This window comes from Otolemur garnettii, unplaced genomic scaffold (genome assembly GCF_000181295.1).
Source record: "Otolemur garnettii isolate 467f Iridium unplaced genomic scaffold, OtoGar3 scaffold00169, whole genome shotgun sequence".
NCBI classification, from domain to species: domain Eukaryota; kingdom Metazoa; phylum Chordata; class Mammalia; order Primates; family Galagidae; genus Otolemur; species Otolemur garnettii.
This window is the reverse complement of record NW_003852564.1, coordinates 1,472,033-1,498,307: the sequence shown is the minus strand read 5'-3', so window position 1 is coordinate 1,498,307 and position 26,275 is coordinate 1,472,033. Positions and strand designations below refer to the sequence as shown.

Sequence of the window (26,275 nt, the reverse complement as noted above, 5' to 3'; positions counted from 1 at the left end):
AACCCTCCTCTTCTTGAGTGTGGTTAGACTTAGTGATTTCCTTCAAATGAATAGAACAACCCAAAATGTTAGGTACAACTTGGCAGGTGAGGTGCTAACAGGTACGATAGTTTCCTCTTCACTCACTCTCTCTCAGATCGCTAACTCTGAGGACACCCAGCAGTCACGTTATAAGGAGTATTCCACTTAGTAAGGAACCATGGTGGGAACGGAAGGGAGGAGACAATGAAGATATACAAAATTAGAAATTGTGGTTAGTGAGTATGAGAAAAGGTACTTTAAAAATTGGTTCTGGAGTGTAAGAGGAAAAGAGAATGGTACCTGGAGTAGTCTCAGATCCAGAGCAAGTTATTAAAGATGTAGGAGACAAGAGAATATATTAATAACATAGGACTTGACATGTAGACAGGATAAATAAGGAGTCGGAAAATACTGGGAGGTAAACCACATTTATGGAAAATTCTTTTGCTGCAGTTGCCTTGATACATAAATTGATGCAGAAAATTTAGCTTACACCTTGCTACCTTAAGGAAAAACTAAACTAAACAATATCAATAATAATAAAAAGCAATAATAAATTGGGAAACCTAAACATTGAGTTGGAAAAGTCAACTTTTGGGCAAAACAGATGCCAAGCACTAAATTTAAATGGATTATACTAATTTATTAAAATAATAAAATTCTCAAGGTAGATTGCAAATAAAAATACGCTATCATAAAGCATTCTCAACATGAATAATTTTACATTGACAAAAATTAATCAATGTTCAGAGGCATACCAGATTGCAACTTGTGCATCAAAACCAAAGTATCAACATCAAAGAAGCAAAATCTTCAGAAAAGACAGGAGAAATAGATTTTAAAAAATAACAAAACAGGGCGGAGCCTGTGGCTCAAAGGAGCAGGGCGCTGGAGGTGGAGGTTTCAAATCCAGCTCTGGCCAAAAACTGCAAAAAAAACCCCAAAGAAACAAAAAAAGAAAAACCCAAAAGTAGCAGCAAATGATAAGGTCTTTTTGCAACATTTAATAGATCCAGAACCTCCCCCCCAAGTAAATCCCACAAAAAACAAAGCAATGCAATTTTTAAATCTAATATTATATATATTATTATTATGTGATTTTTACTAAATGTATGTGTTTATGTGTGTGTGAATATTTCAGAAGACAAGTGAACACATATTCTTTTCCAAATTCCTAAGTAATATTGACAAATTGACCATATCTCAGGCCTCAGAAAACAGCTTACTAAATTCCAGAGTTAAAGCCATATAACCTCAATACAATAAAATGGAAATTAATTAACAAGAAAGTATAATAATCTTCCCACCAGGAAATGTCAAATTTCTCTCTTACACATCTTTTTTAGAAAAAAAATAGGAAACCAAACCAAAACTAGAAATGATTTAGAAAATTATGTCCAGTGAATTGTATAGTTTTGAACCCAGGAGAGCAGAGCGAAACAGCATGCAGAGAAAATGTAATATGTAATATTAAAGGCAGTATGTGTCCAATTTTAAAATGCAAATATAAGAAAAGAAATCAGAAAAAACAAACATAAGTTAATTAATAACAAACTGTTCAATGTTAGAACAAATAAATAAATTCTATTATTCTTTCATGGGAATCAAATTGGGAATATGAGTAAGAAGTACAGTGACATCATTTTATCAATGACAATAAAGAAATAACTATAGACTATTGAAAAACTAGTAGAATTCTAAAAGTACTAAGGTGTTCAACTATTTACAAGTCAGTTTGACTGAAGATATGGATGTTTTTTTTTTTTGAAAATACAAGCTATCAAACTGGCCCCAGAAGATGGGTCTGAAAAACTACCAAGACCATTTGCTATTCAAGAGACAAAGTTGACTAATATCTGTTTCCCAGATGGTTTGATGGTTTGACAAGGGAATTCTTCCAAAATTTCAAGTAACAGATAACTGCAATTAAATTTCAATTGTTCAGAGCATAGAAAAAAAAAAAGGAAATTTCCTAGCATTTTTAGAATATGCACATCACTTTGATAGTCAAATCACAGTAAAGGTCAACACCCAGAATCAAACCAGATTATTCAAGCACATGTCCCAGGACAAAATCATTTTAACAATAACTTTAGCAACATTAAACTGTTTAGTTAATAGCTAGTAAAACTATTGCAGTTTATTCCTAGAATATTAGCGTAAATATTAGTATAGCTATCAATGTGAATCAATATATTTAGCAAGTCAGAAATGACAGTCATATAAATCTCACTAGGAGTGAAAAAATGTATTTAATTTCTAACATGTATTTATTTTTCCAAATGTGTTTAAAATCTAACATTTATTTTAAAATATAATATAGGAAAATTGACTATTTTGTATGCAAAAATGGCATATATACATATGAATGGAGACATCATTAGCAACATTCTCCGTAAAATCAGTAATAAAGAAACAAAGTGTGTCATTATATTTGAATTATAAATTGCTTCAGAGGTATTAACTAATGATATTATGGAATAGATTGACATTTGATTTACAAACAACAATTAGAAAGGAGAATTTTGAATTATTGATACTTGACAATAATAGATATTTTTTTTCTTGGAAAATCCAGAATGATCAAATGGAAGACAATTATAAATATTAAGAAAAAGTGGCTACAGGGCTGGGTACAAAATTAATGCCATAAAGGAGGTTCTCATATGGACAATCATGAAAAATAAGAATAAAACATCAAAAGGTAGAGAACAAAACATAATAGAAAATATAAAATCCTCTATGAAGAAACTGTATATCCCACTGAGAAAAAGGAAAGCAAGCTTAGCACAAGGCAAGATGCACTCTTGGAAAAGAAAATGCAACATCGTAAGAATGTCAGTTCTCCCTGAATTTAATCTGAAAACCTAATGTGATCCCAGTAAAAATAACAACAGCTTATTTTTAGAAACTGAACAAGCTGATTCCAAAAATAAAGCAGGAAAAAAAAAAGGCAGAAATGTCCTAAAAACAGAGAAAAGAAGCAAGAAAGGAAGAGAGAGAATTATGGTTTTTTCGTCCTATTATTTTAAACTTGGAATAATTAAAGCAGCAGGATTCTGAAGAGAAAGGCAATTCATGGACTACTATTAGCATTTTTACAATATTATTATTAGTTTATGTTTTGAAACCTGAAATCAACCAATGGCTCAACGCTATAATTCATTTTTATAAGACTTGAATCAAAAAATTTTAAATAAAAGCACAGTGGAGAACTGTCGAGAAATAACATTATACAAAGTGAAGGAACACTTTGTCAACAGTAGCTTTTTCTCTAAACTAGAATGAAATAAAAGGGTTAAAGGTTGGAGAGTCAAGGAGATGTGATTAAATCAAATTTTCTTGCAAAGGGAGGGGGTGACAGTCAGGGTATGATACCCTGAGAGTAACTTTTGAAGACATCCTGGCAGAAAAAAAGAAAACTGAAATACCCTTGAACGAAAATTGTCATTTATTTAAGAAAAATTGCCTATCCTCAAATAAAATAAATTATTCTGAATTGCATGCAATATTGGGATCAGAAGTATGAGCTATTAGTGAGTGGTTTTAAATTTAGCTTTTTTCAACAAAATTCAGAGAGTTAAATGTCAATGAAACTGTTCAATGCTAATGAAGCATCCCTTCACTTTAAGAGAAACTACGGAATTGAGGGATTCTTTCTCTGGAAGGCCAGATACTCCCCTAGTCATCCACAGTATGTACTCTTTCCTTGGAGAAACTACTTTCACGTATGTCAGGTTTTTGTTTTGGTCAGATTAGATGCATTATAATAAAAATGGGAAATATGGAGAAGATTTTACTGTTTTTTACTTGGTTTTGCTTTTGCTTTTCTTAAAAAATCATTTATCAGTTTTCATAGAAGCAGCTCATGCTGTGAGTCATAAACTTTCATCAATGAGTCACTCAACTGGAGAGCAAAGTGTCTGCAAATACTTTTGAGTGTGATCTCTGTTTTTTCCAGTGTGTTCCTTAACACTCTGTAGGGCAGATTGGAGACCTAATGCCTGGTGGAAACTCTAAACTCACAGGCTGCGAGTTCCACCCATTCTGACAATCTGCCAGCTTCTCTGGTTGTTTCTCTATTATAATTTTGGAGCAAAAATCTTATGGCTGTTCAAAATCTTCATGTGATAGTTCTGGGCAAGACTTTTAAGTATCTTCGACTATAGCAGCATGAAATACCCCCAAAGTATATATTTGGGGGAATTGTTTTGCAGACCTACTTTCACACAATATCTACAGCACTGATAATGCATGGAGACTTCTCCCCTGGATGGAAACAGGAATCAATTGTATTTCTATCAACAAAATCATTAATTTTTTTTTCTAAAAATCAGATGGCTTCTTCAGTGAAGTTTGCTCTTTAATATTTGTAATAATTTCTTCCACTTTTTCTCCTGGACACGTCTCATGTGCAGAGGTCACATTGATTAACTGTAGGTAGGAACCCTCTTCCCTGAAAAATCTAAACATGTTAAAGAAAGTCATGGAACTGAGTGGTGCTAATGCAGCATCATAGAGAATGTCCCACTGTGGACTGACTGTTGAAATCGAATGAAATACACTTGCTTTCGGAGACTTCCATACATTCTGCTCTAATTTTGCTCATTCATTGTTTTTTTCTAAGTTGTGGGGTTTTTTTCCATTTTATTGAGGTATAAGTTATATGCAATAAAATGCACAGATGTTAAATGTACACTTTGACGAGTTTAGATTAAGTGTGATATAATACTCCTCATCAAGACAGAGAAAATTCAATTTATCTTAACAGAGTTCCTCCTCTAGTTTGCAGGGAACATCCATCCTGCCAACCCCCACTCTGCCCCTACCAGTGAAGCACTTTTCTGTATCTATCAGAAGTCTGGAACAAGTGGTCATAGTTACTCTGAGAAGATACAGGTTCTGATGATTACTCTACCTACCAACTCTTCTCTATTACACTCTAGCCCTGCTCTCCTCTGCCCTCCTCCGCCCTCCTTCAGTCATTAAATGCTACTGTGAAGGATCCGCAGAGGATTTAAATGGCACCTTTTTGTTAATTACCTGTTTATTTATAGACGGAGTGCCTTTGGCAGGTCAAATCTGTCTAGTCTCTATACACACAAAAATAAATAGAAAATGAAAATATACTCTTTCTTCAGTCAAGGAATTGAGAGTCTAGTGTGGGGCTTAGGGAAGAAAATTGAAAATTACTCTTGAGATTATGTAAATGACCTCTAGTGACATTTTGAAGGTGCTAAAACTCTTAAAGATTGTGTTGTTGAGACAGCACAGTTCATCAAAATACAATGGCCAGCGACTTTTTAGCCTCTTTATATAACCATGTGACTGCTTCAGTTCTTTGAGAAACTGCCATTTTCTTTTCTGTAGAGGTTGTACTAATTGATGTTCCTCACAACGGAGGACAAGCATTTCATTTTCTTCACATCCTTGCTCACATTGGTGTTTCATTTTGTATTTTTTTATTCCCATTAATAATAGCCATTCTGACTGAAGCAAGATGATATCTCACTGTGATTGTTAATTTGCATCTCTATGTTGATTATTGGTATTGAGCATTTTTTCATACATTTATTGGTCATCCGTATGTCTTCTTTTGGAAAGTATCTATTTGCACCCTTTGCCCATTATTAAGCATAATTATTGTTTATGTTATTTTTCTTGAGTTATTTGAGTTCCTTATCAATTCTGGATATTAGTCTCCTGTCAGTTGTGTAATTTCTAAATGTTTTCTCTCACTCTGGAAATTATCTGTTCACTCTTATTTCTTTTGCTGTGCAGAAACTTTGTAGTTTGATTAAGTTCCATTTGTCTAGTTTTGAGTTTGTTTCCTGCATTTTGGTTGGGGTCTTAGTCATAAATTCTTTCTCTAGACCAATGTACAGAAGAGTTCTCCCTAGGTTATGGACTTAGATCTTACATTTAAGTCTTTAATCCATCTTGGATTGATTTTTGTGAATGATAAGAGATAGGCATCCAGTGTCATTTTTCTACATCTAGCAATCCAATTTTCCCAGCACCATTTTTTGAAAAGGCTGTCTTTCCCCCAGTGTATATTCCTGCTGATTTTGTCATGTATCAATTGGCTATAGATATATGGCTTTATTTCTGAATTCACTGTTCTTTTCCATGGAACTATGTGCTTCTTTTTTCTTTTTTTTTCTATATGTATATATACTTTTTATTTTATTGTTTGGGATTCATTGAGGGTGTAAAGAATTAGGTTACACTGATTGCAGTTGTTAGGTAAAGTCCCTCTTGTAATTGTGTCCCTCCTCCAAGAGCTGTGCTATATACTATGAACCCCCAACCCCCTCTGAATTCACCTCTCCCCATCCTACCAGAACCATCTGGTCTGGTTACTAAAGGCTAATAGTATAATTTGAAGTCAGGTAGTGGGATTGCACCAGCTTTGTTCTTTCTGCTGAGGTTTGCTTTTGCTATTCAGGCTCTATTTTGGCTCCGTGTGAATTTTAGGATTGTTTTTTCCAAAATTATGAAAAGCAACATTGGTGCTTTGATAGAAATTACTTTCAATCTGTAGATTGCTTTGGGCAGTATGGTCATTTTAATAATATTGATTCTTCTAATCCCCGAGCCAGGGATATTTTCCTTTGTGTTATCTACAATGTATTTCATTTTGATGTTTTGTAGTTTTCTTTGTAAAGATCTTTCACCTACTTGGTTAAATACATTCCTAAGTAGTTTTTGTACCTATTGTAAATGAGATTGACTTGTTGATGTGGTTCTCAGCCCGGTTGTTATTACTGTATAAATATAAAAACACTACCGATTTTGGTACACTGATTTTGTAACCTTAGACTTTGATGCATTCATTTATCAAATTTAAGAGTTTGCTGGCAGAGTTTTGCGGATTTGCTAGATGTAAGGTCATATCAGAAGAGAACAGATTACTTGGTTTCCTCTTTTCCAATTTGGATGCCTTCTATTTCTTCCTCTTGTTTGATACTTCTGACTAGCACTTCCAGTACTATTTTAAACACGATTGGTGAATATGGGCATCCTTCCTTGTTCTAGTTCTTAAGGAGAATACATTCAACTTTTCCTTGTTGGGTTTGATGTTGAATATGGGCTTGCGATAGATGGTTTTAAGTGTTTTCCTTCTATGCCTAGTTTTTGTGGGATTTTTTAATCATAAAATGTTGGATTTTATTAAATACTTTTTTTGCTGTCTAATGCAATGCTCCTATTTTTGTCTTTAACTCTGTTTATGTGGCATATCACATTTATCACTTTGTGTATGTTGAATCGTCCTTGCATCCCTGGCATATGACATATTGATCATGGTGTGTTGGCTGTTTTCACGCGCTGCTGAATTCAGGACTTTTGCATCTATGTCCATCAGGCACATTGGTCTGTAGTTTCCTTTCTTGTTGTGTCTTTGTCTGATTCTGGTATCAGGGTGACACTGGCCTCATAGAATGAATGAGTGGAAAATTCCTCCTCCTCAATTTTTTGAAATGATTTCCAAAGGATTGCTATTATTTCGTTTTTTGTGTCTTTGGTAGAATTGAGCTATGAATCCTTTTGATTCTAAGGAGGTTTTGTTTAGGAGATTTTTCATTACTGGTGGGAACTCACCACATCCCACTACTCCTACTAGGAACTCACCACATCCCACTACTCCTACTAGGAACTCACCACATCCCACTACTCCTACTAGTTGTTTGTTGCAGAACAAATGAGAAGACCAAATTGTGTACCTGTAATGTGCCTTATCCAATCATGCATAGGCAGAAAGTCATGCCAAAAGGAAGGGGTGGCCCTGAAAATCAATTTTAAGATTTCAATGGCATGGGCGGCACCTGTGGCTCAAAGGAGTAGGGCGCCAGCCCCATATGCTGGAGGTGGTGGGTTCAAACCCAGCCCCTGCCAAAAACTGGAAAAAAAAAAAGATTTCAATGGCATCACCATATCTAGAAAAAGCAATGTGCAAGAAAGAGGGCAAAATATTACAATGTATCTAAATGGTCCTTAGAAAAGTGAATAAGTAACAGACATGTACACTCCTGCCTGGTAGTCTTGATTTCCAGTTTCTGCAGCTGGCAGAAAACATTGAGTGCTGCTGGTTAATGTTGTCTTAGTTCCTTCAGGTTTTACTTAAGCATACTGGATACTAACACATTTCTCAATGATAATGATGCAGTGTATATTTCAGTCTTTCTAAGTGGCCTATGTATTCAAGAAGCAGCTTATAATCATTCACAGATTCAGCAAATAGTTATTGAGCATCTGCAATGGTCTGGGGATTGTTTGGGGCACTGGGGATAACTGGAAAGCGGAAGAGGGTCTCTGGCCATGTCTCTGTCCCCCTGCTACTTACTGAACCTCACGGGAAGTGTCTGCACTGTTACCAGGTGTGGCTCGACCTGGTTGGCAGTCACGGACTCATGCTGCAGGCTTTGCACTTCATTTCTTTTGGTTTCTTCATTCTTTTGTGTTTGTTCATTAGTGTATAACAACCACCTAGAATTGTGCCTGAGACATAGTAAGTGCCCAATAAATATTTGCTGAACAAAGGAAAGATTACATAATGCTCCTCTATTTAGATGCTACCCTAGCAGATAGGGAGGACAAAGGTGGGAGAACAAAGCAGCGAAAACCTGCACCAGAGTGGCCACTGGTCATCCAGAGCTCTCTGCCTTAGAAACACTTTGCTCACCAACAGGTAGCCCTCTTTTATATTCACTACCCCAAACACTGGGCAATTACCAAAACTCTGCAGCAGAAGCTCACAAAATCTATACTGACAGCCTCCAGGCATGAGTTTGCAGAGAAAATTCAAATTACATACCAGAGACTGGCAAAATATTTTTCTGGTTAGAATTCATAAAATACTATTAGCTGCATATTTTGGATTTATTACATTGCATGTAATAAGATTTACTGGAAGTTTTGTAGACAATTTAGAATCTAAAGCACTGTCTGACACAAAAGCCTACTTCCAAAGGAAAGGTCTCGCTTGTTTCTTCTGTCTAGAATATTTTGTGGTTAGCTATTTTAAGCTGCAGCATGTACCTCTTAATAAAACAGGAATGTACCTGGGGCTTTTAGAAACCCTGCCTTCATTTCCATAAAAGCACTTTGAAATATATTAATAATGGGTTTTAGACTACCAAACCTTCCGCCATTCAGGCAAGAAAGAAAATCTGAATCTCTAATAGTACATTCATCCATCCAAAGACACAAAGAAGGCAAGATGCTCCCCAAAGGTACACAGAACTTGGAACCACTTCCTTCAGTGCCCCAAGAATCAAAACACAGGGAGCATCATCCCCCAAGCTGTGTTCCGTAGTGCTTTCTAAAGCCCACTGGCAGTAGGAATAAGACACTAACATCTGATATTTTATACGTTTCAATTTACTTACCCTTCCAGCTTTACGCTCCCAACAATTAGCTAAGCTACCTTTCTTTTCCTTGGCAAGGGCCTTTCTTACTTATTACTCTACTTTCTTCTGGCACTTCTCTATGGCTTACAATGAAAGTACAAGCTCACCTTCCCCAGCCTAACTCTTAATAATTAGAGAACAGTGGAGAAGGGTTATATATTTTAACAAACGATTCCTCTCTCAATAAGCCACGTTTTCTACACTATTATCTTTCTAAGCACTCAAAAAATTTTAATTTAAAGCTTAGACAAAGGTAATGACCCTTTGTTCACCATGGTATGAATTTACTTCTCTCTCAAACTAATGAATGCTAGGAGTGAGGTTTATTGAGATTAAAAGGTGTTAGCTTTATATACCAAACATGCAATTTCTATTGCATCAATAACAGAGAAGAGACAAGAAAGTTTTATAAAAGTTAGGCAGTTCTATGAGGAACCATGTACATGTGAGAATTTGGAGAGGAATGCCATAAAGTGCAGACAGCAGGTTGAATTATCAGGGAGGAATACGATTAAATAAATAAATGGAAGAGATAAAAATCCAAGAAAGCAAACAAGAATTAGGAGCATCTTGCAGAAGTCATAAAAGGAAATAGAAAACTATTATTTTAAAGTGCCAGAGTAGGATGTGCTATTGCAATTTTAAAAGTCAGGAAGTATGTAAATTTTGGCAGCAATTTCGTTTTGCTGGCTTCCTGTAAAATTTGTTTAACAGCTCCACAAGTTGTATAAGCTACTACATAATAAAAACACAACCAATTAATAAGAAATATGCACTAGCATCTACACATCTATTACATGGGACCTAACTATTTAAATATTTTTTGCTTTAGATTAAAAAGGGTCTCTATTATTTCTGAAGTGTGTATACTTGACTATGGCTTTCATTACACAGATAAAGAATGAAACTGAACTTTAGGCAATACAGTATTGCAGTTGCTGTGTTCTAGTCTAGATATCATTCAATTATCTCAAGAAAGTGACTGTGTCTATCCCAGGAACCTAACCAAACCATGTGATTATTCAATGGCCCCTAAAGCCTAATTTATCAAATTAAGACTTCACTATCTGTAAGTATACAGAATTATTTCTATCATTCATAGAGAAATCCAAATATATTATAAATGACAGCGACCACTATGACATATTATGCTTTCACAACATAAACATAAAGCTCATAGACCTAGGGGTAGCTTTGTTCTGTGAATGTAGCTTACAATTAATGAACTCAAATATTTGGGCTCTTTTGAAATGTAAGAATTATTTTTATTCTTTTTAAGGCTTGAAATAAATCTTTAAGACTTCTTCATGGCTGGGTTTTAATTTTTGTATGACAGTATCTATTGTTTCTTTGGAGTTCAGTGTACCCTTAATTTTTGATACTGGGATAATACACACACTTTATCTAGATACACTGTGTCGGGAGAGAAGTATCAAAACATATTCAGTAGTCTTGACTCTGTTCTGTGAGTTCCTTCCTGCACTATTGAAAACTAGCCCACCAGCAATGCATTTTTCACCCATGCTGGTAATCCAGCATGAAAGTACTTGTTTTTCTAAATAGATTCATAGTTATTTGAATTTTAATGTGTCGATAACTTAAATTCAGTTTAAAATATTTTCTGACAGTATCAAAAGAATGAAACAGGGAAACTGAGCTGATTTTTGTAAATATGACTTCTGCACTGACTCCACTAGACTGAAACTTACTCATCTTTGCCTTAATATTTACTTAGTGGTAATCGGCAAATTCGCTGTGTGACAGGAGAAGCCAGAAGGTAAATGTTGTAAAGCTGTAAGCCCCATCTGCTAGGTAGCAAGGAAGAAAGGAATGAAAAATGAACAATATCAACAACTTGTAAGAAGGTAAAGAAAGCTAATTCTAATCATTCTATACAGAAGTGTTTACGGAGGATTTGTTAAGCAACAAATGCAGTGCTGAATTGCATAACTGGAAGATAATTTCCTGAATGGATGATTACTGTTTAAGAAAATTTAAAGGAATCCAATGAAGCTAAGGCATTCAAGAAATAATGAATGGAGAAATGAATGGTGAGGTGCTTTCGTTTATTTCAATCTGAGGAAATGTATGGCTCAAATAAGAAGAGATACACACTTGATAAAGGGTTAGGACATCCAAACTTTCACTAAAAGGACATTACTGGTGAAAGGGAATCTTGCACTTCCATTCCCTTAACCTGTGGGTGTGGTAAGCTATTATACACGGAGAAAGCTAGAGGTGCAGGAGTTAACTTCTTAGCATATGAGCAGTGTACAAGGTTGTGTCGAGTACAGCACTGCATTTTATTTACCTCATTATTCAAAATATTGATTTCCAGCTTTGCTTCCTGAATTAATTACTGTTGGTGCCTTCAATTAAGAACAGAGAATTCATGGAAGGATTTTTCTGAATGATAATATGCACTGAAAGGAAGCAAAATTGAAAGGCAACATGTATTTTAATGGGGTTAGCATTGGTATATGTGATCTACATAAAAATACTGAAATCTCCTTGCAATTTGGATCCCTTCTATACAGGAAAATGTGCCTTTTGAAAGAGGTAGTATATTCTACTTTACGTGGTATTCATTTGAGAATTCGAATATCTGAATTTATTTATTTATTTATTTTAGCCTTTTTTGGTTACATTCCTAGGATTTCAATTCCCTACTAGTAAGCCTACTAGTAAATATATAATATCATTTGCAGATAATATTTTAAATTTCAAATTAATATGCAGGTACCTACAACTAGGTTACCTAGTTTGCTTTTGTGAGGTCAAAGTACAAGTTGTAGTTGTGTCCTCCACCCAGGTGGTGAGCGGTGTGCCTGTGCAATATGCCCTTTGCGTGGAGACTTACGAAAGGGTCATATTTTTGCCTCTTGGAAATATTGTAAGGATACGTTTTTATCCAGCACAACTTTATATATTCTTCTATATTTTGATAAAGTTTTTTTTAATTTAAAAAATATTCAAATAGTTATTACTTATTGTCTCATTTTTTTACATTCCAAATGCATTTACTTATTTATTTTTCCTAAGTAGGCCCAGCCCGGTTCTAATCCACTGGTCCTAATGCACAGGGCCAGCTCTCTAACCACTGAGGAACAGGCACCTAGCTGTCAAAATCTCTTTAAATGATTTAGTTTAATCGGAATATGGTTGACTACTTTCATTTCCATTATGGCCTTCAAACTCATTTCTTTTCATTATGTTTTTCTTGTTTACCAAACCAACGGAATGTTCCAACCTCTATAGGATTTGAAACGCAACATTAAATAAAGTGTGCTATCGGGAAGGATAGGCTGCAGGCAAATCTTCCCAACGTACAGGTAAGGACAGGACTCCTACTTATGAGCAGTTCCTTAGCTTTGCTTTAATTTTCCTTTTATTTTCATTGACAGTAAAATTTTTTGGAGAATACAATCAAGATAGTGTATCATTGAAAATAACACTAATAGAAACTTGGTCATAAATGGTAACAGTCATAATACGGATCTCTCTTACCAAAGCATTCCACACAGAGAGATAACAGCACAATAAATAAAGAATTTCTCATCTGTCACATAACAAAGAAAACAAAATCGCAATAACAAAAACGTGATTTTATAAATGTTCTTATACCAAAAATAAAAGCAAAAATATGAGATCATGCAATGGAAGCAAAAGCTAAAAGCGAATAGTCATAGAAAAACAACGTTGCGAAAGACGAAAGTATTCAAGTCCTGTGAGAGGAGAGGGGAAGATTCAACTAGCACAGTTTCGGAATAAATCAATCATATTTACTACCCTAGGAAGGACACTGACATGGCCATCTTTGTCCATGAATACTTTACGCTGTTAGAATACATACTGTTATCCAGTTAAAGGGTATTCACTTGGAGCACATTTCATACTATAAGGATGGGATTAAATTTACTGTTTACCTTAATTATAAGTCGATGATAATATATAGGAGAAATATTCTCAAGAACAGGCAAGTGTGATGCCTGGGGGTCTGGGAGTGAAGAAATATTAACTTTAGTCTTATTTGCACCATTATCTGTGAAATTTCATTTGAAACAGCCGTCTCACAAATATGTTTCAAGGTACTTCCCAGTCCTAAAATAAAATTTCAGTTCATGTTATCAGTTTTGCTGTAACAGTTAACTATTGAAGCTAGCAGAGAGCAGTGAAAGTACTAATAACATAGCTTAACATTGTTAATGATGCATAATTTGTAAAAAGTATTGAAAAAGAAGTCAGACCACTTAATGAAATTAAGTGGACAGTGCTTTCAGTTTCTCAGCATAATAATTCTTCTCCAACATAAGTAACCTCAACAACAGTGCCTTTATACTTCATGGTGGAATAATATATCAGATTTGAACAGTGGCTTGTTTCTATACGATTAGGAAAGACATGTTTGTCATGGGAGTAAAAAAATAAAATTTGTTTGTTAAATTACACATAAATATAAGGTACAAATGTATTTTTAAAATACAGATTAAAATAATCACACTTGCATTGTGTACATACGAAAATACAGTATTTAATATTCAATATACACAGACACATTTATGATAAATGCAACTATTTGGCAATGCCAGTTCTTTCAGGGTGGTGGTTGTTGTTGTTGTTGTTGTTGTTGTTGTTGTTCTGTCCCCGTTTCCATGTATATGGAAACAAAATGCTTCTCTGAAGTCTCCTAGCTCTGGCGGACGTCTTGAAGCAGTTTGTTAATCTCAGCCACCAGCTCACTGGCGTCCATGAGTTCGTGTTTCCCGTCATTCAGGTGGTTGAGCACATTGTCAAAATCATCTTCTTCATAATTTTCGGGGATCTCCTCCATGGCAGGCAGCCACTTTGAAGAAGGCTGCACACTGGAGTGAGTTCCGAGGGGGGGCCCAGGGGTGTTGGTAGGATTTTGAAAATGCGTGCTGGCTGCCCAGGCCGCCACCCCTTGCGGGTAACCCACGGTCTTGGCTGGCAGGGGCCCCTTCTGGCGTTCCAGGGAGTTGGACCGATCCACCTCGGTGCACTCAGAGTAGGTGTCCAGGGAAGGCGGCAACAGGCGCTGGAACACGCTGCTCATTTCCGAGAGCAGAGAGGACGTGCTGGTATCCCCGGAGTCCTCATCATTCGGGGAGTCCTTCCCAAACGTGGAAAAACTTTTCTTCTTCTCACCAGAATCTGCCGACTGGGTGTCATCATCAAGACCCGGGTGCGGATGCTGCTGCTGGGGTTGTGCTGGGAATTCCTCCCCTGGAATGAACATGTTGCTCCTGTAATCGGAGGGTGGCGAGGGCAGCGGCGGCATCCAGCACTGGTCGGAATGTCCCAGGACTCTGCACTCCTCGGTGCACAGCCGCATAGCTGTGCGCGAGAAAAACGGGGACGGCGTTACGATACTTAGCATGACTCAGGATGATGCAAAAATGTTATGTTATGAGTTTAAAAAATAGAATGTGAGCATTTTAAACTATTGCCACGGTGCTAAACCATTATTATCCACATTAGCTGGATGACAATTGTGGCTTTAATTTCATTATTTGAAATTAAGTATTAATTATAATACTTATAATACTTATAAAGTATTATAATACTTTAAGTATTATAAGAAATCATATCTGCTGGCATATTTTTTTCCTCTTATTGAGCATATAAAAAAAGAGGGTTACCATTCGTGTATTTCTCAAGAATATTATGCTAGTATGCTAATATTATGCTAATATGTTATTATTTTCAAATAATGAAATTTTCTCAGGATTATTATGCTAATATGCTAATATTATGCTAATATGCTATGATTTTAAAATAATGAAAATATGCATAAATAACTAACACAAAAAGAGCTAAGGTGTAGGTTATGAATGAAATAAATGTTGACTATAAATTCTAAAATAATTAGACTTGTAAGGTGAAATCTATAACTTTAGAATGCCACCAGACAAGTCTTGAGTAATATGTTTGTGTAACTTTCTCAATACTGAGGTCTGTCTATGTTTTTAATGGAGGCATTAAGAATATAATAAGCAATCAGATGCTTATACTTACTAATCTCTCCTGAAGGTTTTATAAAATATTTATTGACATGTTATTTTAGTGAGAAGTATCCTCAACTACCAGGGATCTGCAGCTACCCTTTTGAGAAGACTTTTTCTAAAGGTCCACAATATATTCATATTCAAGTCTAAGGAATGGTCATCAAAGGATGAAAGATACGAAAAATCTATTCCTCAAGCCCCCCCAGATGTTCTGATGCTCTGTGGGAATGTGAGTGGCCGCAATCATAGAACAAAATAGGTGATCTGAAAAAGCAGAAAAATAAAGAGGTAACAAATTCTCTAAATTTGGCAAATTCAATCATTAAACTACAAGACCATGCAGGAAATGCTACAATGCAAAATATACTCCACACTTCATTGATTTCTGTCAGTGAGAGCTAGAGAAAACAGCAGAATTCAGAAAATGCAAAATAATCATCTTAGATCTGAATGAAAACTAGATTGACATAAGCCATACCTATATATTCAGAGCTGATTTTGTAGAGCTGGCTACTTAAGAAAAAAATTCTCTTTCTCCAAATTTATTGCTAAAAGAATGACTCTTGAACAAAGCCAAGGTCCTTTCAGGGAAACCAAGTGGTCCCTTGACATCCTCACCACCTGGTAAAGTGTCTGCAGAGAGGAGGTATTCACTACATATTTTCTGACTAAAACATGAAGAAAGCTATGTTAATTCTCTGAAGAAGAGAAGTTCAAGGCATAGAAATCACTGTTGTTCACTGCTTCAACTGTGAGGGTAAGTCTGCTCTTGAACCGCCTGGAGTGGGCCATTTCATTCATTTCTAATGAAAAAGTTATCCTGTCAAGAAGACTCTTTTCTAAAGGTTCCTAGTATGGTGATATTAAAATACATGGAACAGTCATTAAAGAATAAAGATATGAAAAATCCATTTCTCAGTTCCTCAAGATGTTCTGAAGCTCTATTGATGCGAGAGACAAAAATGAGATCGAGTATTGTGAGAGAAAAAGAAAAAGCTGAACTGCTAGGAAGCCTGGAAATATAAAGAAAGGAGGGAAAATGCACATAAAGTGAAACAGCAAATCCATGCAAATCAGTGTGGGGAAGGAGACCGAGGCCCCGCCTAATGAACCATGGTGTGATCGCGCTCTGAAGTCAGGATGAATTTCAATAAGCAAAGTTGGTTTAAGAGGAAAAGCATGTTTCAATGCCCTGACTTCATGCATTGTTACTATTGGTACTTGGAAATATTTACAAACTGGTATTTCTTTTCATCATTTGATGTGGATAGGACTAAAAGGACTTGAAAGTAATTGGAAGGCCCTAATAGCAATGAGGTTTTCTCAGCAGTGAAATAACTGTCATAATGGTAATGATTTTTTTCCTTCTTCTTTCTCTGGGTCTCTGAAAATGGAACTGTGATCTGTCTGCACAGTCTTCCTTGCATCCTGTCAGGAGGAAGGAGAACTAGCCTGCTGACACCTCTTCATTAGTTTTCTGTCCTCTGACTCTGTACTTTTAGGCTTGGGAAGGACTTAGTTGCTTGATTGATTGTTTGATTGGCTTTGTTTTAATGTTTAATGGTGGGGAAAAAGGAAAATTGCCTAAGCTTGTAAAAGTCCTGAACACGACCTAGTTTGCTAGAGACCTAGAAATGATGACTGTATAACCAATAATACAAAGAGGTAACATTCGGGTAACACAGTCTACAGGTTCTCAAAGATAATTGTATCTGTGGAAGATTTTTAAGCAGTGAATGCTATTCACGACTTCATCACAATAAATGGTGGGGCTTTAATTATAGAATAACAGGATAATTTAAAAAATAAATATGAAAATTTAAAAATTAATGAAAAGGAGGTGGAAGAGAAAGATGGCCAAAAATAAGAGAGAGAGAGAGAGAGATTGGCACAGAGGACAGCATTTCTTACAAATTTATTGACATTTTCAACCTTTCCGCTGGAGACTTGACTGCATGAAAACATTCTCAGTGTATAAGTAATTCGGTATCCAAAATGTTCTCTATTTTATCCTAGGGATCAGAAGTTGTTGGCAAGTGGTACGAGGGGTTAATCTTTCTGTGGCTCCTTGGCAGTTAGGTGATGTTCCCTCTGGGGAGGGAGAAGAAGGTGCAGCAAACGATTCTTTTTCCCCACTAGGTGACTGTGAATTTTGTCACTGTGCCGTACCTTAGAGGTTAGACAGGAAGCAGAACACTGAATATAAGAAGAAAAATGTATGCCTACCTTCTATCAAGTCATTAGTTATTGGGCAATCAATCAGTTATCTATCGAGTATCTGCCATATTTGAAGTACAATCTGGCAGCACCCTGTCATCAAAAGGTTTAAGTTCCAGTTCTGAGTCAAGTGTAGCAAATGAGATCATAAATACTCAGTTTAAGTGTCGAACTAGAGATGAGAGTGCGGGCATGTCCAGAAAAGAAAAAGGGTGGAGGTGGAGGCTGAAATACTTAAAGAATCACTTAAACCAAACTTTGAGAAATAAATAGGATTCACATACACATACATAGCAGATAGAAGGATACCACGAGCCAAGGATCAGTGTGTTAAGTAAAGAGATGCTTTTGTCTATGGCAAAAGATGCAAAAATGGCAAAATTGAGAGTTAATAATCTAGGGAAAAAACTCTTTCTTTCTTTTTTTTTTTTTTTGAGACAGAATCTACTATGCTGCCCTCAGTAGAGTACTGTGACATCACAGCTCACAGCAAACTCAAACTCTTGAGCTTAAGAGATTCTCATACCTCAGCCTCCAGAGTAGCTGGGACTGCCAAAACGCACAGATATTTTTTGTTGTAGTTGTCATTGTTATTTGGAAGGCCCAGGCTGGGTTTGAACCCACCAGGCCCACCCAGTGTATGTGGCTGGCACCCTAACCACTAAGCTACAGCTGCCGAGCCTAGGAAAGTTCCACTGGCCTTTGAATGCCAAGATGAACCATTTATTTCTGTATTGCTGTGCAACAAGTGTCAAACATTGATTTGTAGCCAAAAAGGATAAATTAAAATATTCTGAAAAGGTTGTTAAAGCTGTGTTAAAAAAATATTTGACAAGTATGAGAGGCTCCTAGACACTAAATATCAGCTAATTCCCCAGTACAATACACTGATCAAGGAAGGAAGGCCAGGACAGGGCGAGGACGCCTGCCAGGAGAGAGAAGAGAGCACAGGACACGGAATTAAAAAAGGATGCCTGAAGGAAGTAATCACAGATTACAGACTGATGAAAAGGGAAATGGACTTATTCAAGGAGGAATATCATAAGAAACAAAATCAAAACCCTTTATGAATCATCATGACCAAGCCAACGCAATGGGGAAATGGAGGTTTTTCAGGCTTAGTGTTGTAGGTGCAGCTGAATGAGTAAGAAAGAAAGTATGTTGACAAACACGAGCCAACGGACACAAACGCATGCTGATTCAACTACTCAAAGTTTAAGATACTTGTGTGGGAATTAGGAGAACAAATGACCAGCAATGACCTTGTTGGCAGGCAATGCAACATAACATAAGCTATATTTGTTCATAGTCTAAGGCAGTAAAACAGCTGGAACAAGACACTTAAGTCCTAAAAATAGACAAGCTTTAGAAGACTATGCTGATTTCCGTTAATGGAATTTAGATGTGGACTTACATATTTTTCTACTGGGATATTCCCTAGGGATATAAGTTTACAAAGGACAAATTTTACACCCAAATGTTCAGGTAGAAGTTTCCAGGGTGAATAAAAAACTAGAATATGGATAAAATGGAGGGTATTATTGGAATGATGGTCATGTTGAAGGGATAATTATCCAACTATTCAATGTGTACACTGCAGCCTGTACTAGCACAGTGAATACTTTGGGGACCACTGCTGATTCCCTGATGCTCTGGGCATCCAGCATAATTCTGACTAGAGCCCTCAGCCAAGGAGGTCAGGACTACTAAGACAGAAACGTATCAACTTTAACATAATATGCTGTAATATAACGTCATGTGCCAGCAGTATAGTTCTCCCTCCACACACCTGGATTATGTATGATGTGTAAATATAAAAATATTTCTTAAAGGGGTCTATAAATGTGAAATGGAATTACTACTAATAGTATATTCTAGAAAAGAAGTATGACATAGATGGGGCAGAGTCACTAAACAAAATTTACTGTTTTCTAGATTTTTCTGTGTCTACCTATTACTTCCCCAATGTACTTATTTTTTAATATTTGTTATTAATTATGTAAGTGCTAGCTAACTCTTGCTGTGAACCTATGTAGAGGTGACAAATTTGAAAATATAGGAAGGCGTAAAAGAAGAATCTTGACTTCCACCCCCCCAAAAGATTCATGAATAGCTATTTGGATTACAAAAATTCAGGATTAAAAAAAGAACATTAGGCATCATTTAGTCTCACAATGGCAAGGTTATCCAATTTAGGCGCTATTCTCCATTTAACTACACTGATAATTTTAAATATCAATGAATAAACTTTATATGAATTTAAAAATATATAATACAATATGAATATTATGCCCATTATATTACTTTTCTGTTTTATGAAATAAATTTACATTATTCAAAATTGAGGATTAATATTCAAAATTAATGTTCTCTGGGATAATAAAACTGTTTCTTTTTGAACAAAGTCAATACACAAGAGAACCTCCACAGTTGACCACCTTCCTATATTGACCTCCTACTTAAGTTGACCTAATTTTCATAGACCCAGCATGCATGTATCAGCACAGTGGGCCTAATTCTTTAAGTTGACCACTTCTGTATGTTGACCAGTCTGTCACAGTCCCTTAGATGGCCAACTTACAGAGGTTCTACTGTACATTCCACTACATTTTCAGAGATTTATTTTCAAATTCATCTAAATAGTCCATGAAATAAAAGAAAAAAGACACCAAGGATGACTATGCAATCAAGTTCTCAGCTACTAGTGAGACAAGGTGTCACTTATCAAGGAAGACAATCAAGTTCTCAGCTACTAGTGACTCTTAATGCCATTAGTAGTTATTTGACACTTTCATCCTTATAAAGCTGTAGCATTTATTACTCTAATAACATAATTGAATAAGCAACACTTAATTGTTATATGGAGAGTAGAAAGACTTTTGAACATAAGAAAAATTACTTTACTTATACATTAGTACTAATATACTTTACTTAATAACAGTTTACTTAAAAAAATCCCTATTACTTCACATACTCTACAGCTTAGTATTTAATTGTGTAGTGAATGGTTCAAATCTCACCTCTACCTCTGACTAGGATGCATTTTCTAACCTTTTAAGCTATAGTTTCAAAGCTTTAGGAGAAGCAGTGAAGAAACAGAATTCCTCACGGGCCTAGAGTGCACCTTGGGAAGTATTTGGTAACAACTATTGCTACTACTACTCTTAATACTAATATTGCTGTGGCTACTGCCGCTTCTACCTGTATAGTTTATGGGAGCTATAGTCATCCCTCAATATCCTTGAGAGACTGGTTCTAGGACTCTCATGGATACCAAAATTGGTGAATACTCAAGTTTCTTACCCTATACTTGGGTATAATCTATGTATATCCCCCATATACTTTAAAGTATCTATAAGGTACTTACACTACCTAATACAATGCTATCTAACCACTTGTTATACATTATTGTTTTCATAATTTGTATTTTTCATTGTTTCCCCCCTCCCCCTGAATATTTTTAATCAAGGGTTAGTTGAATCCCCGGCTGGAACAGCCACAAACAGAGAGAGTACAGTATACTGATTTCTCTTAAATTTCTTTGTCTATCTGATGCTCTCTTATGTTTATTCCTAAACTCTCTTTGTATCTGTATTTAGAATACAGATGTTTGACAGAACTAAAATGGATACAATGTTGTTCTGCCTTTATCCAATGGAAGTCACTGGCTCAACATTTACTGAAATTTGGAAACACAGTTAGCCAAAGGAACATTTGTGTGGGCCTAAGGATTGATTTAATCCCACCTTCTTTAGTACAGAGTTGCTACAATGATGCAGTCAGTTTTTACTCAATTGGTTCATGGAAAGTGTCTACTGCACAGTTAGAGGGAAGGGACTGTGAGAACTTAACAGAATCTCCATCTAGCTGTGAACTTATAAATCCCCTCTTGGATTCCTGCTCCAGACATAAAATGAAAGGTAGCAAAGAACATTCCATGCTCACCACCTATAAGGATGCATTCTTTCTCCTATTTTTAATGCTTAAAGTATACCATTTCTAGTGTATTTTAGTCTCTGATTGTGTGTTGGTTCCCATCACAGGAAATGCATCCTCCAAATTATAGTCCAGTTTACCACTGTGCACCAAAACAGGCTGTCTGAATAAAAACCACCACCCAGTAATTTTGTACAGAGTTGCTCAAGAGGGTTCTGTGGCAGTTACTGGATGAGGGAGAAAAAGGCGGGCTGGGGTTTGGTTTTCCATTCTTTTCCCCACCCCTCCCTTCTTGTTCGATTTAGCTCTCGTGCTTACTACTATTCTGCTAACTGCTTAACAGGAATTTTAAGGAAAACAAATCTCATTTCAGTTTCTGTTCACTGCTAATAGTGTGCAGACTATAAATATTTTAGTGCAAAGGACAAATGAAAAAGAAATAAAAGCTCGAGAGACATTTTTCCCTTCGCTGGTGTTGCAGTAGAATTCAAACTAAAGATTTATCTATCATGACCCTCTTACCTGCTGGGATTCTTCCATCTGTAAGAAACAGGTCGCTGAATCCCTCACCCAGCAGCCTATCTATAGGAGAGTCTCGCCCCAAATCATAATCACTGTCTCCTGCTTCACTGTCACCACGGCCACTGTCTTTCAAGCTAAATTTGTCCATGTCTTGAAGGGCATATCTGGAAAGATAAATCAGGAAAAATAGAGTTTTTACTCCCAGCAATTATGTTGAGATTCAATAGGTGACACAGAGTAATTCATACCTATAGCTCCTGGAATATTTGTTTCCTCGAAAACTTGGCCTTGGCTGATATTGCCCCTGGTGCAGCATTGAAAGAAGCTGGGAGACCTGCTGGAAAGCAAATAGACAGAACTGATTCCTGGAAACAACCCCCCCAAACTCACAGTCTTTCTGCAAGGAAAAACAATTACTTGTTGTTTCATACTAAGTAACTGACTGTGTTATCTCTATTTTACAGATTTGCATAGGCTGGACTGTGGCAGAGTGTACAGCCAGCCACCAAATATCACTGAAATATATCTCAGAGAGTTATAGATGATCTAATACATTTTTTTTTCTTTTTGAATGAGGACTTCCTGTTAACTAACTGGTATATTTCCTTTATAGTTCAGGTAAAGTGACCAGATATAAAAATACATGGAAAATGTTGTAAAACAGAACCTTATCACACATAGAAAGTCAGAATATTTTCCAAAGTTGAGCAAAAAAGGCATGCATAGAGATAAGATTCTGAAGGCCTCCGTTTTTGATTTTATAAGAGAGACCATAAGTAGAGAATAAAAGAAGTTCCTTTACTTATTAGCTTCCCAATATCTTAATCTGGGAAGCAATGGGAACCTACTTAGGGAGTCCTTTGTGTGGATCACGTTTATTTTTCAATATTATACATGTTACATGCAAGTAAATTACATAAAGAAAACTAAATAAACAGTATACTAACGTGGGTACACTTGCTACATATTCATACTGTAACTTACATCCTATTTCATTTGCATGTTGTTAGTATTGTTATTGATTAATGAAATTATTTAAGAACTAATGAGCACAACTACTGAACACTAACAGGTGACACTGTCAGTGTATTGATGCAGTTTATGATCTTACCTCAACAGCAGGAGTGGCATGGGTGAGTTCTAATGAGAAATTCTCTGGCACGTGGTTCGATGAGATTGTCACCAAACTGTTGAGTGACTGGTGACTGTTGTGACTCTGCCGGCTGCTCATCTGCCCTCTTTCTAAGGTAGGAGATGAAGATGGAGATGATCTGTGATGAGATCTGATGGGCAGAGTGCCATTGATGGTAGGCACCAATGTGATGTCCCCTTTGTGAATCTGCCTGGATGGTCTTTTGGGGTGGTGCTGGTAAGTTGATTCTGCCACCCTGCAGTTGTAGGATCTAGTATCTTTCTTTTCTCGGTTACACCTAGTTGCAAACAGCACCATGATAACCAACAACACTGCACAAATTGCTCCTAAGGAAATAATTATTATCATGGAGACATCCAAGGATGCCTGGCTTACGGAAGTCATCGCTGTACTGGTCACTGACTCTGCATATTCAAAGATCATGCACTTCAGAAGGACTTTGGTATGCAGCTGAGGATTGCCTTTGTCCTGAATAATAACTGAAAGCTCCCATTCTGTATTGGGAACAGATTCCATGCTCACGTTGGTATGGATGTCACACGATCGTGGATCAATTATGAAGATATTCTCCTCATTACCTGCCACTATGGAGCAGCTGAGTTCAGCATTCACACCAGAGTCTCTGTCAATTGCCCTTATTCTTGTGACATGGAAGCCACTTTCAGCCCCTTTGGGGATGGAGATTTCTGCAGTATTATTTTTCAGTGCAGGCCCTATGACCACAGGGACATTATCATTTTCATCAATGATGGTGAGCACAACTGTGGTGTTGCTTACAAGTTGCTTAGGACTTCCTCCATCTCTGGCTTCCACCACAAAAGTGATCTGACTCACTTCTTCATGGTCAAAGATTCTGAGGGCATAGATGGCTCCATTAGATGGGTCGATGGTCACATATGTAGTTATGGAACTTCCTAGGATAAAACCCTCCAAAATGGTATATGTCACTTGCCCATTTTCTCCAAGATCGGGATCTGTGGCTGTAACAGTGGTGATATATGCCCCAGGTGAATTATTCTCTGAGATAACAAATTCATATCGGCTTCTCTGGAAGTGAGGTGGATTGTCATTTATATCATTGATTTGAACAGTAAAATGTTTTACTGTGGAAAGACTGGGTGTCCCCTTGTCCTCAGCGATTACAGTCAAACCATACTCAGATCTCTTTTCTCTATCCAGTGTGGCATTAGTCAAGATCAAATAATTGTTTTCATAAGTCTTCTGGAGTTTAAAATGACCATGTCCATGAAGCTTACAAACGATTTCTCCATTCAGCCCAGAATCCTTGTCCTGAACCCTGACCAAAGCAACAAATGTGTCAATAGGATCCCCTTCAAAAATGTAAGATATTTCTTCCTTTCCAGGGGACATGAGATTGATGCTGATTTCAGGTTTATTGTCATTCACATCCACAACCTTAATTATAATTTTGCAGTGAGCTGGGATTGAATTCGGACCCAAGTCTTGAGCTTGCACATCAATCTCATAGGATTTGGTGATTTCATAATCTACTTGCTTGAAAAGAGTCAAATGTCCTCTTTCTGAATCAATTTTAAAAGTCTCTATAATTTTAGGGGACACATGACTGCTGAAGGAATATACAATTTTCCCATTAGCGCCCTCATCTGGATCAGTGGCATTCAGGTCTAGGAGCAGAGTGCCAACGGGGGAGTTTTCTAGGAGTTGAATTATATAAGACGGCTGCTCAAAAGCAGGGCTGTTGTCGTTGGAGTCCGAAATGCTTATTTTTAGTATGGACGAGCCAGACCTCTGAGGCACCCCCATGTCTGAGGCAGTGAGCTGAAGCTCGTAGCTTGACTTCAGCTCCCGATCCAACTCTCTGACCACTATGAGCTCCGCATACTTGGCTCCATCCGTCCTGGTCCGAACCTCAATGTTAAAAAAATCATTGGCAGAGAGGGAATACGTGTGGAGGGAATTTTCTCCAACATCTGGATCAAACGCACTGTCCAGGGGGATACGAGTCCCCACTGCCGCACTCTCAGATATCTCAATAGGTATGAGAGGTCTTGAAAACTGGGGAGAATTGTCATTAATATCCAGCACTTCAACTTCAATATGGAAAAGCTGCAGATGCTCTGTGGGTAAAGTGATCACATCAAACTCTATAGAACAGTTCAAGTTTTTCTGGCATAGTTGTTCACGGTCAATTGTAGCTCCTATGCTGATTTCCCCATTATCCTCATTTACTACGAGTAGGGGAGAATTTCCCCTTTGCATCGCTCGAAAACGAACAGAAGAAGGATTAGGCAGCTTCAGTAATACATCAGCCACATCCTCTGATAGTCTTGCAATTACCGATCCAACCCTCTGTTCCTCATAAATCCTGTATTTCAAATTCTTGCCCAATGCATCGTGGTTGAAAGATACCGCCAGCAGTGCAAAGACAAATCTAAAGTGCATCTTAGTATTCATTTGGTGCCTCGGTCAGTTTGCGAGATTGCCCTCACAGAGCGAGTTAAAACAGCAAAGCAATTCCCCTCAACTTCCTTTGGCAACTTACAGCTAAGCTACATTTGGCACTTGAAACTTGAAAGCGTCTCTTAATCACACAGCACAGCAATTAACAGCTCACAAACTTTTGTTTTATACACACCGTGTCACGACTCGCGGATACTAGCGGCATGGAGTCCGATCCTGGCATTGGTTTGGCCGTTCGTCCTCTTTCCGAGCAGAAGCACGTCACCTCGGCGTTGGCCCCCCGGTGGAGTGGGAATCCATCTATCGCAGGGTGCCGGCGGCGGAGTCCGCTGCGGCTCTTCCCCGAGCCGGCGAGTCCTTCTCGCTCGGCTCTGCTCGGCGGCAGACTAAACACCCGTGATTGCTGACTCGGGTCTAAAATCTGTACAACTTCACTTCAACTCAGACAAAGCTCCTGCCCGGCGTGTGTTGAATCGCTTCCAGCCAATCAGCGCGCTTCCAAATCCAAAGCCGATGGAGTCACCGGAGCGAGGGAGGGCGCGGGCGGA

At 37.1% G+C, this 26,275-nt stretch overlaps 1 protein-coding gene across 3 annotated transcripts; it reads right to left on the bottom strand.

The window, feature by feature from the left end:
* Positions 1-12,805: 12,805 nt before the first annotated feature.
* PCDH18 (protocadherin 18) lies at positions 12,806-26,154 on the bottom strand. 3 transcript variants are annotated; one of them, XM_012811607.1, is made up of 5 exons: positions 25,903-26,150; positions 23,244-25,384; positions 22,381-22,466; positions 22,133-22,296; positions 12,806-14,786 (listed from the first exon to the last, which is right to left on the bottom strand). In XM_012811607.1, exons 2-5 carry the CDS (start codon positions 25,068-25,070, stop codon positions 14,119-14,121), a joined length of 2,745 nt encoding a protein of 914 aa, XP_012667061.1. In that variant the 5' UTR covers positions 25,071-25,384; positions 25,903-26,150; the 3' UTR covers positions 12,806-14,118. The 3 variants fall into 3 exon arrangements, with proteins under 3 accessions (XP_012667061.1, XP_003800198.1, XP_012667060.1); XM_003800150.2 differs by having other exon boundaries at positions 13,938-14,786; positions 22,381-22,469; positions 23,244-26,154; XM_012811606.2 differs by having other exon boundaries at positions 13,942-14,786; positions 23,244-26,154.
* Positions 26,155-26,275: the final 121 nt, after the last annotated feature.

What these genes read in the sequence shown, in the direction of transcription:
- PCDH18 (XM_003800150.2), bottom strand. Translation starts at nt 25,721, where the DNA reads ATGAATACTAAGATGCACTTTAGATTTGTCTTTGCACTGCTGGCGGTA. An exon ending in AAATATTCCAGGAGCTATAG is followed by an intron (nt 22,297 to 22,380) that starts GTATGAATTACT and finishes TTATCTTTCCAG; the next exon opens with ATATGCCCTTCAAGACATGG. An exon ending in AGATGGAAGAATCCCAGCAG is followed by an intron (nt 14,787 to 22,132) that starts GTAAGAGGGTCA and finishes TCTCGCGCACAG; the next exon opens with CTATGCGGCTGTGCACCGAG.